Genomic DNA, 15,967 nt, shown 5'->3' on the forward strand with positions numbered 1-15,967 from the left:
CATGGTGTGAGGCGACTGTACCAACCACTGCCGTACCGCACCGCTCCAGAAACCGTTCTTATATATGAACCAATTGCACAGATAACTTATTGCCTATTAGGATGATATAACCTGCAGGAGGTAAATCCACAGCTGCCACCGTGTTTGTTCACAGTGTTACTCAGATTGTACACATTGAGGTTCTAACACGGTGTTTTTATAAGCGATGCCTAACCTAAAGGCCGGCGTCACTGTTATTGGCATGGAGCTATTTTCTTGTCAGTTTTCAGCTGCAGTGCACTGGAAGCTGGATTTAATGTCAGCTCAGGAGGAAAGGAGTGTTATCGGTCAGGATTTGAACCTGCTAGATTGAATATAAACTGATTCAGTAAAATCTACATGAAAAAAAAAAACCATATATATATATAAAAACCAAAGTTCTGACTAATATGTTCACTCAAAATAAAAGCAACATCTCTCCGACAGCACATAGCTTTGTTTCAATACCCTGCGTCACCTAATAAATGATCAAATACATATGTTGAACAAATGCTAGGGGAAAATTCTCCAGTGTTGATCTTGGCTGTGCACATGAAGGCATTGGGTAAGCTGCTATTTTCAGTCAGCAGTCATGGACTGCTGTTCATTATTGACTGTAGACCTGTTGCATAATGCATCGTTGGCATAACACCACCCAGCTCCAGTTGGTGGAAAGAGAAAGAGATTTCACTATCTGCAGATTTCACTGTGGAGAAATGCAATATTCATAGCTCTTCATTCGTGTTTTTTTAGAGAGCAGATATTAACAATAGTAGTCCTGATAGCAGTGTTTTCCACAACTGTGATCACAATGTTGATTTTGAAGTGGAGCTACCAGGAGGATTGTAGGTATGTGCTCCTCTTACACGTCTCCACACTGTGATTTAGTTTTCAGTGGACCCAGTAGCCCCGGCTAGCTCAGTTGGTAGAGCACGAGACTCACAATCTCAGGGTAGAGGGTTCATGTCCCTCGCCGGGCGCCACCTTCCTGTGGGCTCACCACCTGCAGGAACGTTCTTAATTGGTGCGATGTGATCTGGTGACGGTGCTCAGACTGACACCCCCGCGACCCGGAAATGGATAAGAGGGAGAAGATGGATGGAACCATCATTGTTTTTATGTAGATGTTGGTTTGATGTGAGCAGGAATGTGACCTGGTTTATACAGTAGAGACCCTTCATTGCAAAGAGAGTGACAACATTTGGATAAAAGAGACATTTTAAATGATGATAGAAAGAACCTCAAAGATTTAAACAAATTCTGAAGAGATGAAAAAGAGGCACAACAGAAGTGTCTTTCCTTCATGAAGTCAAAAAACCCTGAGTAAAGAACGAGAAATCTTAATAGGAATGCAGCAGCATTTTAAATGAAACACAATGACTGAAATCAGGCAGAAACGGAGTAAATGACATAATAATGACATGTCATGATAAGTATAATGTCAATCAAGCACAAACTATAAGCATAGAGAAGGTCGCTTTAAATGTATTTCCTGTACGTCACCTTTCAGACAGCATCATGTTAGAAATCCTCCCAGACTGGGTGGTGAGTTGAAAAAATAGCCTTTTCACTGGCTGATGATCCGCCGTCAATAAAAGACTAAACTCTTTATGTGCTGGTTTGATGCTTTCATTAACATCACACATAATCTGCAACGGTTAAAACTGCAACAGCGATGGTTCTACACTGAAGCTTATGTCGTTTTGTCATAATGAGAATAATTCACAATGAGTTGTCTTCTAAAATTAACATTTCTAAAAGCTAGCTTATTGTTTTACCCTCTATTTAAAAAATGTGTTCATAAAAATGAAAATTCCCAAAAACCCTGAACACCAACTTTCTCTCTGTCGCTCGCCGCTATCGCCTCGCTTTAAGCTGAGTTAAATCGGTTTTGTACTTTGCACTTTGAGATATTAGAAATGAAAAGTGGAATTGAAGATGCATCATCATCATCATCATCATCATCATCATCATCATCATCATCATCATCATCATCGATGATGATGATAAATTATGATCATTAAATCACTGATCAAAAGAATGTATTGTCTATGATGCATGTTGATTAAATGTTTTCAAATAATATGTTTCTTTAACATTTCTGATTCTGTCATCTAAATGCTTCTCTTTTCTCTGTTCCTGCAGGACGGGATCCCACAGAGCTTGAGAATAAAAGGTAAGTTTTCACTTCCTCGGCCTTGCCGTCGACTGGCGGTGCAGGAATCTGTACTGTACATTCACCAGGTTGGCTTCCAGGTTGCTGGCGAACACAAACCACAGCATGAGCTCCGCCTCTCTGCTGGAGGATGTTTTGGACGGCCTATGGTGTAAACGGATAAGAATGACATTTTTTATAGAAAACATAACAGACCAAGAACACTTCAACACAAAGCTCCACACTAAGAAAGCCATAAGGAGCACCGCACTCTATCTTTCCCCTTTTAACTAGTTTGTGTTGCTGGACAGAGAGCGCTCACCTGGTAATCGCAGCTTGACACAGCCGGACCATCACATTCAGGCCCAGATAATCTGCCCGGTGGCCTTTTTCTATTTTTAACCTCTGCAGGCGGATGAAAGAGGCATGCGGCGCCTCTCCGATCACAGATGCACGTGGGCCAACAACACACTTTGTAGAAGTGGGAGAGTCTCGCATGCTGCAGTGCTGAGTTGTTCCATACATGAGTCATGAGCAGCTTATACAGATGTGGGGAAACCTTGAAGCATCACAACATGGTTTTCATGTTTTTACATGAAGCTTGGAAGGATATTCTGCCTCTTTCTGGATCGGCTTGTGTTACCTGCAGGAAATATGTTTTGATTGACATCAGATTGAGGTTTTCTGTTCCATACAATGTCAGCTGAATGTGATTCTCCTCCAGAGGACGTATACAGGGGATGGTGGTGGCGTATCATCATGGTGTGGAATTAGTCAACCTGCAGAGTGAAAAAAAAAGAAATAATCAATATCCCGACAACATTTGTGGACAAATGTATGATTTCAGATGTAATTAAAGAATGAGTAGTTCCCACTATTAGAGGTCCACTAACTATCGATTGCATCAATAAGACGCTCAGAAACAATGTAAAACTGCAGTCAGCGGTCCAAAACCTTAAAAAATCCCAGCATTAGGCTAATTAATTGTATATTCAAGTGTATTTACTATATTCCAGCAAATGTTCCTCAAAATAAAAAGTGTATATCCAAATTATATGAAACAGTTACAACAGAAAATAAGAAAAACTACAAATGCGACTGGTAAAACTGTTTTACAGGAAGAGAACGGAAGGTAACATATATGGAATAATTTTGGTCATCGTTTGGTACAGATCAAAATATTATTTAATATAATTTCTATAGAGTCAAATACGTCACAGACATTTAAAGGCACTTTTACAGAGAAAAAACCCAACAATTCCACTTGAGCAAGTAGAGGAGATGTTGGAAAGAAAAAAAAAACACCTTTTAACAGGGAGAAACCTGCAGATCCAGGCTTAAAGGAGGAAACTCTCTGCTATCTGTTAACCTATACACACAAGATAAATATATAAGTTTGGAATTCATTTCAATTTCATGAATATTTTCTATAGAATTTAATTGATCATAAACACAGTTCACACAGACACAATTAAAGATTAAACTGTCATGTAACATCAATCTGAGGGGCAATAAATCATGAGTTTTGATTTGTTAGAACATCATCGGGAACATGGCTGTAGTTCTGGTGGACACAGATTCCTTCCCGTGGCCTGTTCCTTCAGTCTGTTCCTTCAGCCTGTTCCTTCAGCCTGTTCCTGCACCCTGTTCCTTCAGTCTGTTCCTTCAGCCTGTTCCTTCATTCTGGTCCTGCAGCCTGTTCCTTCAGCCTGTTCCTGCAGCCTGTTCCTGCAGCCTGTTCCTTCATTCTGTTCCTGCAGCCTGTTCCTTCAGCCTGTTCCTGCAGCCTGTTCCTGCAGCCTGTTCCTTCATTCTGTTCCTGCAGCCTGTTCCTGCAGCCTGTTCCTTCAGCATGTTCCTTCATTCTGTTCCTTCAGCCTGTTCCTGCTCTTGCTGGATGTGTTCAGGCCCAGTTGTTCTCTGTAGGTTGACAGATGCATCTCATCTGTCACCCTGTCACCTCTCTAATATCGTCTGTGTCTCCTCTAAACAAGAGTCAATGTCAGGCGAAAGGTTCTCCCGCTGCCCAACATGTCTGCCACTAAGTGTTTGAAAGGGCCGCTAAGTGGACGTCTCCCCATTTTTCTTCGCAGGCGAAGGTCGAAGCAGTAATTGTAGAGGGTGCATTACCATAAAGGGCGGCCCCAGCTGTCTGCTGTGATTCACTTTAATGCTCTGTGTTCCGTAAGCCGAGAGGGGGGCTCTCACTTTGGCCAGTTTTCAGCAAACTCATTTCCAGCCCCGTTAACGAGAAGGCAGGCGAACTGTGGAGCGAAAATCATAAATAATTCAAGCGTCAACACGTACATGGGAGGCTTCTCCTTATTGCGCAACCGAGATCAATTTAGCATTAAAACTCCCAAGTTTATAAGCAACATCACGAGCCACTTCTTCAGTGGACATCCAGGAAAGCTCAATGAGAGGCGACGTGAAAACAGCTTAAGTGTGTGCAGTGATTCAGTTAATACCTCTAAAAAAAAAAACATGTAGGAGAATTCCTGGCAGAGAATAGGTGGGGATTTGTTCTGCGTCTTAAACTACATACATTGATTAGCTCTCAGATTTCTCCATGTCCACAGCCTGAAGTGAAACCAGCAGCCACAGTCTTGAAGATACAGTATATAAGAGGTTTCTTTAAAGAACCACAGAATTAGAAATAGTTATACACCATGAGGATGTACTCTCTGTACATTCAAACAGATATGTGCTCACTCAATCGTTCCTCTCTCTGTAATAGACTTCCTGCCCCCCTGTTTCACCGCCGCTCCAACTCTGTTTGTGAACTGAATGGAAAGTACTTACCTACATTCTGACTAAACGAAGGAAAGTTCATGTTTGGTGGATCAGTTCTTGAATTTTTTTTAATCAAGCAATGCCACAAACAAACAGCTGATTGTACTTTTCATTCATGTAACAAACAATCTCCCACAGACCTCAGAAGTATGTGAAGGAACGATATGGAGAGATCTACGTCCTGGTTCTTGTTGCTCAACTCGTCTCATTCTGAAGCCTGAGCCGTTCCAAGTGTTTGTTGGGTTTAATATGTGGATTGCAGGTAGATTATTTCTCCTCCACTCATTTTTGAATCGCAGGTCCCCTCTGCTATTAGCCTCAATGTTGTTTCAGAAAAATGTCACATTAGCGGTTTTGAAAACGATCCGTTTACACAGAAACAACTGAAAACAATGTTGTTTTCCTGTAGGGCCACTAGTGGGTGCTCTTTTTATTTAATAAAACCACTTATGCAAGCGCTGTAATCGTTGAATCACCTTTAAAATGTCTTTCTTCTTTGCGTTGGTCCACTCACTGGGTTTGTAAAAAAATAAAAAACAAAAGAAGTTCTCCACATGTGATCCAGACGAAGATGTAAATGTACATCAAACCGATTCTTGCACATGACAGTAAGCAGCGTTTCAGAAACGTTTTCCCCCATTTCCACGCAGACGGAGCGTTTTTAGAAAGTTCCACCTTGGGTGCCGTTTTCCAAAGGTTGTGTTTTCAGTGGGTCTGAGCAACGTAACGTGTAAACAGACCAGAAACGCTACTGAAGTTTTCTGTTTTCACTTGAAAAGGTTATGGAGTAAACTTGTGCCAGGTTGAGCTGAGCCTTGATTAAAATAATGGCGCTTTTCCCGACTTGCCTTGTCTTGCCTCTATTTGCCTCGGTTTCATTCGTTTTCCATTACAGTGGTACGACCGCAGCGTTTTTGGCATCATTGGATCTTTTCCCGGTTGTGCCTAAGAAATCACTGCCGATAGAATCTGTATCTCCTGATGTGGAGTGAACATGCATTGGATATCAGCTCAAATAATGAGTTAAATTGTATTTTTATATATTTATTAATAATTACAAAACGTGCATTGTGACGATCATATAAGGACAAGCTTCACAGTCCGGTGTTTTGGTTTAACTGGGACCCCTGTTAACTGGTGACTTTTGCCACGAGCAGCTGATGTTAAAAAAAGACAAACAAACGCTCCAATACTTTAACCACGTTTCATTAAAGTTTAAACGGCGTTCACCAAGACAGCTACAGATTTTGGTCAGGATTTTATTCAACATCTGCTGGGGCACGGGACACTTGAGGAAGCCGGTCAGCAGTTAACAGGGAAACCGGATAATCCGAAACACAGGTGGTATCCGTGGCTCAGAAACATCCTGATCCTCGTAGCGTGTTGCTCCGTCGAGCTCCTGAAACGCCTGCAGCTCTTCGCTGCTCCACTGGTTGATTTCTGAGCTTCATCTCTGTTTGTGAGCGTTCTGGTTGTGATCGGGTTTTAAAAAATGGCCTGGCAGCAAGCTGCCTTCTTACTCATCTTTGACGCGTCGGCTAATCAGCGGCTGCAGTCTGCCGGCGTCACGTTTTCTACTGGCTTCAGCTCGCTGGGAACCTCGGCCAAGGAGGAACCAGGAAAGTACCTGGTAGCAGGTACTAACACGTAGTGGAAAAACATCGAAGTCGGATCAAGTCCAGTTGGAACTAGTGGAAAAGCGCCATAAGTTTGACCTGACTTAAAGAAAAACACTGTTAATGTTACATATTGAAGTAGTTCACGGTGGTGGTCACTTTTTCAGTGGACATTGTGTCGCCAAACTACCCGTTTCTACATTCCGGATCACATATTGTAGCACAGAATAAACTTACAAAACTGCTAAAATCATCAGTTTTAGTGCCGAAGACAAAACCCATTTACTCGGCCGTGCTGCTCATCCCACACATTCAAAACAAATGCAACTTGAATTTCTACCACACATCGCCAAGGAGATTTCTAGAGACAAAATAATGAATCAGATTTCCTCCATTTTTGGTTTAAAATGAGGAAATGCAGTGGCCAATTAAATTTAACTGAACGTTGAGGAGACAAAGACAGACGGATGTCAGCTATTCTCCGAGATGCTCAGTAATTGGAGTCCCAGGACGGGCATGTGCCACACCAGCGGAGCTTGTTATGCCGCCTGCAGCCAGACCTCGGACTGCCACAGAAATGCAATTTTAGTAAATAAATGTCCCGATTCGGCCATATGAAAAACCTGATGGAACATTTAGAGATAATCTCACTGTCCTCATTACATGTAAGAGAAATGTCACCGGTGGCAGAGCTGTTAAATGGGATGATTTGTGCTGGTCTGGTGAACCAATCAGATGCAGCGGTGCTTTAAGAATATTGCTGGCGACGCAAGAAGCCCTTGTTATTTCTAATACCGGCTATGTTCTGCTATTTTGGATGAAATAAAGACTGTTCCTAAACACGGTCCTCAGTTTAGGGTTCAGATTGTGCTGTAGTCTGTTTCACTGAGTGTAAATGCGAAGACACGCTCTGTGAGCAGCTGAGGCTGTTGGGTCACAACAAACAAAGCCTAACTGCATCACTTTACTGAATTACAGTTACGATAAATCACATTTACCTTAAATACAGTGACTAAATACTGAGAAATACAAGTGTAATTGTTGAATGAACTTATTCGATTAAATGAAGATTGAATTTAACTTTACCTTTTTGAGGAGCTTCTCTTCAAGGGGTTTCAGTGACTTGTCCAGTTTCTCATATAGAGTATGAATTAAGCCTTTATTAAATACTCATCATGGTTTTAGGCAGCGAGCCGTCCAGCCATCATTTGGACGGTCAATTTTCGGAAAAGTCGGCCTGAAAAAGTAGCGGACGTGTTTCTCAAAGCGTCTAATATATGTGTATAATGTCCATCACTACTTCTCACTGTCTAATTTTGCCCAAATTCGTATTTTTTCTCCGAAATAGAGAGAATTATTGGCTCGTTTGGACAACGCACAACTGACTTCTGGTTTTGTATTACGCTCAGTAAGGAGCAACATGATTGGTCAATTAATACCATGTGGTCTATACCTTTAGAAAGGCGGCCTCTGATTGGTTCGTAATGCTCTGACTCATCCTCATGCGTTCAAATGCTGTAGCAGAGAGGAGGAATTTTCACTTCCAATAAGAAAGTGAAATGAGAAAAGTAAATATATTACTCTTAAGAAGCAACCCCCAACCCCAACCCCCACCACCGCCCCCACCCCCACCACCACCCCGCCACCGCCGCCCAAAACACCCAAAACACCAACTTCTGCCAAAAACCATGTTACTCGGTATCGGTGAGTGGCTAAAGGGTGGTACTCAGATTTGTACTGTAAATTTTAAAAGTGGTGCCGATGCCTCCCTAGTTGGCATGAGTAGTCTCAGTTAGTAACAAAGTAAAATGCAAGAAGAATTTCCTCTCTTGAATAATGGCTGATTGTTCTGGACTCTCCTCGTTAGTGGATCACAACCTTCCAGGTCTAAACTCTGCACATGAGCAAACGTCTTGTTTTTGTTCGCTGGTACAAATGTTTAAGTTGGCCTGATCAGCGCCTTCTCCCATCCTTTCATATACTGACATAATATTTCAATTTGTATGCACAGCCGCCTCCTCGCCCCCGCTAGACCCAGGCCCATAGCACAAATACATTTGAATAATTCACAAGCTGCAAACAACCAAGCTCTAAATTGTATATTAATTCTAAAATTACACAGCTCCCCTTGGGACTGGGCTACACTTTTAATAAGTCGCCTCGACGAAACGTTGCGCCGCGCCGCACTTTCCTCAGACGGAATTACTGGAAGAGTCCCCGTTGTTCCATCCAGCCTCACTGTTTTGCCACAATTTAATTTGTAATGGCTTTCATACAGTAAGTCTTAATTAAGTTATGGCAGATTCAGAGTGCACAGTCTGCCTGTGCGGGGAAGGAAGTGGCTTTTAAAGAGAGGCTAAGGGACCGACTGCACTGCACCATCTGCTTGTGAGTACGGCTGTCGGGCTTAGATGAGTGGCCGAGTTTACAAAAAAAAAAAAAAAAAGGGCCTATAGGATTTGCTCTTTGAATCCCTGCAGGACTTTTCTGTCTAGCTGTACAGGCCACTTATGCTCCTTGACCCACTAAGCCATAAAAGGACAGCAGCGTCTGGCCTAAATACTGTACGGTACAACTCTGCCACCTCCTCCGGTCCTCTGGGGGAAAAGCCGGCTATACCTTTCATGATGGTTTCAGACAGCATTACACTGCGTTTGCATTGCAAGCTTTCACGCTTAGTGTTGAATTACTGCTCGGATTTGTTTGGTGTCCAAATTCTTGAGTGCAAGCTGTAAGAAATGAATCATTGTCGAGAAAATTAGTAACAATCGACGCAATGATGATGAGAAAGACTTATAAATGCAGATCGACAATGCAGGTTCAATCTTTGCACCCACGACTTTAAGAAAAACAATAATAAGAAAAGAAATCGGTACTAGTATTCTGTGATACAGTTGATCATTTTGTGTTAAAGCATGAATCCAACATTGATGAAAAAAACATGGATGAGGTCAAGTTGCCATGAAAATGTCAATACTTTATCAAACAACAGCAAAACGACGACAGAAACCTTCGACAATCTCAAGATGAAGCCAATTTTAATGGAAACATTCTGGTGTAAAATCCATCAAAGGTCCAGAAGACTTTTCCTGTCGCTGTTGCATTCTGGGAGTTTTTACAGACAGCGTGGCTCTGAGGCTAGTTTGATAATAACCTGGTAACTAAAGCTTTCATGGCAGCATCACAAGATCTCAGCTTGATTCTCAGTGTCGTGTCCAAAATTCTGAAGAAATCTGTTTGAAAAAACAATATTTTCTTTGAAATTTTATCGTTTTCGTGGTGGTTTGGCCGATTGGAGCGTCTGATGGTCTTAAACAAAGAGCACTACCATCATCCCCACATGTTGGTAGTGCTTTTTGTTTTACGTGTTTATCTTTCTGTGTTTTTCTAACCATACAGCGTTTGTCCTGTGATTGATCATTTTGTCTGCTGCTCTTCTTCCTCACTGACTCTTGTCGAAGTAGGAGGATTCCAACAGTGTTCTAAATCTGATCAGGGCCTTCCGTTTTTTGACCGGCCAGCACTGCTGCTAAGGTCACATTGAATTTTTTTCCTAGCTATGTCAGCGCTCCGCCAATGCCTCGGTGTCACAAGTCCTGCTGTCCCAGTGTGAAGGTCCTAGTGTGTAGATCCTAGTGTGGAGGTGTGGAGGTCCCACTGTGGCGGTCCCACTGTGGAGGTGTGGAGGTCCTAGTGTGGAGGTCCTAGTGTGGAGATCCTAGTGTGGAGGTGTGGAGGTCCCACTGTGGAGGTCCCACTGTGGAGGTCCCACTGTGGAGGTCCCACTGTGGAAGTGTGGAGGTCCTAGTGTGGAGGTCCTAGTGTGGAGGTGTGGAGGTCCCACTGTGGCAGTCCCACTGTGGAGGTGTGGAGGTCCTAGTGTGGAGGTCCTAGTGTGGAGGTGTGGAGGTCCCACTGTGGCGGTCCCACTGTGGAGGTGTGGAGGTCCTAGTGTGGAGGTCCTAGTGTGGAGATCCTAGTGTGGAGGTTTGAAGGTCCCAGTGTGGAGGTCCTTGTGGAGGTTCTAGTGTGGAGATCCCAGTGTGGAGGTCCTAGTGTGGAGGACCCAGTGTGGAGATCCCAGTGTGGAGGTCCTAGTGTGGAGGTGATGAGGTCTCAGTGTGGAGGTCCCAGTGTGGAGGTTCCAGTGTGGAGGTCCTAGTGTGGAGGTCCTAGTGTGGAGGTCCCAGTGTGGAGGTCTCAGTGTGGAGGTCTCAGTGTGGAGGTCCTAGTGTGGAGGTCCTAGTGTGGAGATCCTAGTGTGGAGGTGTGAAGGTCCCAGTGCGGCGGTCCCAGTGTGGAGGTGTGGAGGTCCCAGTGTGGAGGTCCCAGTGTGGAGGTCCTAGTGTGGAGATCCCAGTGTGGAGATCCCAGTGTGGAGGTCCTAGTGTGGAGGTCCCAGTGTTGAGGTCCTAGTGTTGAGGTCCTAGTGTTGAGGTCTCAGTGTGGAGGTCCTAGTGAGGAGGACCCAGTGTGGCGGTGAGGAGGTCCCGGTGAGGAGGTCCCAGTGTGGAGGTCCCGGTGTGGAGGTCCCAGTGTGGAGGTCCCAGTGTGGAGGTCCTAGTAGTGAAGTCCCACTGAACCCAATGAAAGGGCTCTTCTCACTCTCATATTGTTTCTCTGATCCCGACAAAGTAAGACTGCAAAGCTGCTGCATGTTTTGTGGTCCAGGTCTTCTCATTACTGAAACAAATAAAAGGCTTGTTTCTGTTCCAACATGCTGGCTGATGCGTGGACGGATCAGAAGCTTCTCTTTAAACCGTCCTGATGTTCTTTAGATGTCTGTGTGTTGGACGAGGAACACATTGAAAACTCTCACCTTCAGGACTGGAAGTGCTGAGTTAAACTGCCACGGTGGAAAATAAGGAGAGTTGCACGATTCACGTTGTAAAAGGCAGAATGACTGATTTCCAATGATATTTAAAGAGCAGTAAGCAGATTAATTGCCTCTGGAAAAACTCTGGTGTAAAGATGAAATGCAGCGGCATCATGATATTGATGATGTGAGAATATTGAACACATATTCATATTGATCAATATGTAAAAGATGTGAACGAAAGGTCACATCGGTTTCATGAATAAATCTCAGTATCTTAATAATGCAACTTCACATTTTATACATTTTATGTAGCACTTACTCGATCAATGTACACAAGAAGTAGCTATAGCATACATGTGTAAGTTAGAGGATTCATCATCTGTATTTTAAAAACAAACGTCTATTTTATTAGTCTTTCTTCACAAAGAAAAAACTAAATGAAAACCGAACATTTTTCTTTTGTTTTTAGATAAAACATACATATTTTAAAGTCTAAACTGAACAGAAACTTGAGAGGATTGAGCCTCCCTGAGCTGAATCCTGTACGGAGATCAATACACTGACCTGATTTGTTAGCCTATAGTTTACCGTCAGCCTCAGTGATGTCTCATTGTACCTGTCGTTTAATTAAAGCCACCTGCTCTTCCAGGTGTAGACGGAATGTAATTAGATGTTTTCTCAGCAGGACTGCGTGAATCCTAATTTCCTAGGATGCAGATTGAATTTTCTTCTGAGCTTCTTCCAATAGGAAAGTGTTTCATCCTCATGTAGGAGTGTTTCTTTAAATGGAGATTAAACCGAGCTGCTCTGCTGCTCCCTCCCCTGGATTGACGCTTTTAATGGTGCAGCCGACTGACGATGCTCTCGGGTTTGAAGTCAAAACTGAGTTTTCAGCAGCGGAGGAGTAAATCTTTGTGGTTCACTGGAAATGAATGGCAGATTTTTAAATATCTTTCAAAATCAAATGAGCTTCATGTCCGGTCCTTTTATCACTTCTGGTGTCGATTATTTACTCTTGTGTCTCGAAAAGCATCATTCTCTCTGTGATGTGCTTTCTTTTTGTTTTTTAAAAAATCCCGATTGCTTCTTGAATCACAGTTTCCTCATGACTGCTTTTGACTCGTGTTCATGCCTCGGCTGCTATCATATGGATAACATCTATGAGCCTTATCATAGTTACTGTAATGGCATGCCATTTGTTTTAAGGTCTTCAAATAGCCTAATGAGCATTAAAACAACATTATAGGGAAGTAATGGTGTGAGAGAGGAGAGTGATGGGTGTCAGGGTGATCGTCAGTACTGCCAAAGGAAGCATAATGCTCAGCACACTTAACAAGATCAACAGTATTACCATCAACACTCGTCTCCAACGTAGAAACGACTCCCAAGTTGTTGATACCCATCAATATTTTTTGGCAAACCGTTTCCTGAATGTGTAGTATTAAATGGAGTGAGACGGATCTAATTGAGATTCATCAATAATTCTCAGTGATCTGCATGAACTCTGCTTCTTCCAGTGGATAATGATGATGGCTTGGCAATAGCGGCGCTTCTTTTCCTATGCGAAGGTCACCCCAGTAATCACAGAAAAAGGAACATTATCCTGAAGGTTGGCCTTGCTTTTAGCTCAGATTAGGTTCAATGCACATTTTTCATTTTTTTTATCTTTTATGGGAGCAGCAGGAGCGTAGCCGCGTGCAATCATGAAATCGCCTGAAAGACGTCGACTCAGCTCATTCGCAATACAAACTTCTACAATGTGACATGAATCAGCTGTTGTTTAACAAGAGTGAGACTTGTTCTGCTGCGTGGATTCCCCGCAGAAAAGAGAGTGTGTGACCTGCGGCTCTGCGGCTTCTGCAAAATCACACGAAAACAAACAGTTGTTTGTAATTCTGCTGCACAGCAGACCGTCTTTTGAAGGGACTCTTATCCTACAGTTCAAGGTGACAATTGTGTCACAACCAAAGATGGAAAAAAAACAAAAAAAACAAATGCCTTTTCAATTGAAAATGTGCAAATCTCAAAACATGAAACTGAATACACAGAGAGCTGAACTGAACTTGTGTTTCATTTTGAGTGTCTGTGTTCTCCCACTGTTAATATTTGTACCGTATTGTTCTCTCCTGCATGTGTGTGTGGTTTCATTACAACAACAACGAGTGGAAGAGCATCTCCTCACATCGCTTTAGTTTGTCCCTTTTTCTACAAAACACGTGTGCAGACATGGCGATCACAAACCAAACACAAACATGAAGGATAAAAGATAGAAACTTCTGCTCCTGACATATATATTGCCGACAGACCTCAGAGGTTCAGGTATTAAGTCACTCTGAAAGTTTTCAGGTCGTAGGTGATAGGGCTTTTCCACCAACAAGAACCAGGTTCTAGTTCAGTTCTTAAATGAGCACCGCCAGAGAACCGGTTCTCTTTCCACCGTTAACGGAGCCAGTGAGAGCCATGTCATTGCGTCACTCCAGAACGTGGTACGTCACTGATTTCACCAATTTAGCACTGACAGCGCTCATAGAGGAACCAGGAGACGGACTGTAACAGTGGTTTGGTCCGGGTCGCTCCATCTAGTCTGACCTGAACCTCGGATGAAAACATTGAGTCTCCTCGTACCTCTATTGCTGTTTTTTTTACTTCCATCTTGTTTTAGCCCCGGAGTGGCCATAGAGAAAAATAATAATAATAATAATAATAATAATAATAATAATAATAACATGAATGATCTTGGGTCTTATTTTCCAACATTTCAGCATTTCATAGTGACTTTCTGCTCCTTTCACTTTATTTCTGGACGTGTCTGAATCAAAAGCTTCAACATGGAGGAATGGAGGTGTAGAATGATAGAACGCTGCTCTACAGCCGTTTCCATGACAACCTACGTAAACACACTGATTAAAGTTCTCTTTCACATGAAGCCATTAAAAGGCTCATTTTATGGCTAAATACTCCAAGTTTTCATTTACAGTAGTACGTAGTTTGTTCAGTAGTTACTGATGAACCAAAGGTCTGGCTTCATTATAAAGAAGTTCTGTGGGTAGAAAATATTAACGATGCGTCTCATAGCGCAGCGCCCCCTGCTGCCTCACACTGCATTGTGCAGCAGCTGCTTTGCCTCAGTCTGCGGTCAGAACACGAAACAAGACCAGGGCGTGACGTTAGTTACAATGATTACGATTACAGTTACCATGATGTCACCATGAAATGCCTGAAAAAAACCACAATGAAAAACTGCTTCTAAATTATATGAGACGCAGCTGACTGACAGGAGGAGCTCTGCTGGACTCTCGAGAGCCGCGGCTCTGCGATCGCGGATTAAATTATCTCGTTCCCTCGTGTTATTAACTTGAGGGAACGACTTATTATATCTTTCCAACACGTTATATACATTTTTTTCTCTATAACCACTCCGGGGCTCCGTGTTCGCTGTAGTTTTCAGGAAGCCGGTTCAGGTCGACACTAGGAGGCGCAGTTTGATAAATGTTGCTTGAAATCACGGGAACAAAAAAAATGATAGCTTTGTTCTCTCTCGTCAAAAGGTCATGCTTTATGGACTTTTCCCCACATGTGTTATATCGTCGTGTTCGGCAGGTTCTTGTGTTAAATTTTCTGCCATCAGAGTAGAAGACGAAGACATTTCACCAGGTGTTTTTTCGCCGTTTCTGTCCAGCTTGACAGTGAACGCCAGACAGCTTCTGTATCTGAAGCTTCGATAATGGTGTGTACAGCTAAAGTCTCGGCAACATATTCAGATTTGTGATTATCTTACAAAGCTGCTTTTTTATTTCCATGTTAGCATCACTGTTTGAGTGCAGAGCGACATAAAAAAGTGTGTTTGAGTGACAGCAGCGTCTCGTCTGGTTGTACTGTCGTGTTCTCCGCAGGGGGTTGAGGTTATGGCTGCAGTTAAGAATAAAAAAAACTATTTTATTTGTCTTCTGTTCTTTCTTGAGCTGAAATCTAAGATGATCTTTTATGTGTCTTATAATGGAAGCAATAAAACACTCCTTTGCTGTCTCTGTTTCGTGTCAAACAAGAGTTGTGTGCGCTTTAGTGTCGTCACTGAACAGTTCATATCTTATTTCTGGTGACTTTTGAAAACATTGAGTTTAAGGACTGTGTGAAGTGTGGAGGTGAAAGAAACATCCCCAACAAGATGTTTAATATCAAAACAATTGACGATTACTTTTGTTTCAGTGCTGAAAAGAAGACAAACAAGCTCAAAACGGGCTCGTTAAATCAGCTTGTTTTTACATTAAATGTCAATGAGTTCGTCTTTGTAAAATGTCTTGAGCTTTTTATGATGTCGGTGTCTCTGCAGCAGAAAGTGGCTTGGAAATGAGACTCCGGAGTATATTATAGCTCGTCATTAACCAGTAACATCTCTGCCCATTTCCTGTCTCATATTCCACTTTTGAGTCGTATTTCATTTGTTAATCTTCCCCCGATCACAGACACTCCACAGTTACCTTGAATCTGCAGAGTCTCTGGCAAAACTGTTTAGTATTGAACACAGAGTAGTCACATAAAACACAGAAACTCATTTATTAAGTTCTT

At 42.6% G+C, this 15,967-nt stretch overlaps 1 protein-coding gene across 1 annotated transcript in view; it reads left to right on the forward strand.

Moving 5' to 3' along the window:
* Positions 1 to 15,967, forward strand: part of fstl5 (follistatin-like 5) — a 228,696-nt gene that overhangs the window by 46,205 nt on the left and 166,524 nt on the right. Inside the window, exon 3 of the mRNA XM_080465684.1 lies at positions 2,164 to 2,194. Within this exon, the coding sequence (XP_080321810.1) occupies positions 2,164 to 2,194 (31 nt within the window). The remainder of the gene's footprint in view (positions 1 to 2,163; positions 2,195 to 15,967) is intronic.

Source organism: Lipophrys pholis, assembly GCF_963383615.2.
Source record: "Lipophrys pholis genome assembly, chromosome: 6".
Taxonomy (NCBI): Eukaryota; Metazoa; Chordata; class Actinopteri; order Blenniiformes; family Blenniidae; genus Lipophrys; species Lipophrys pholis.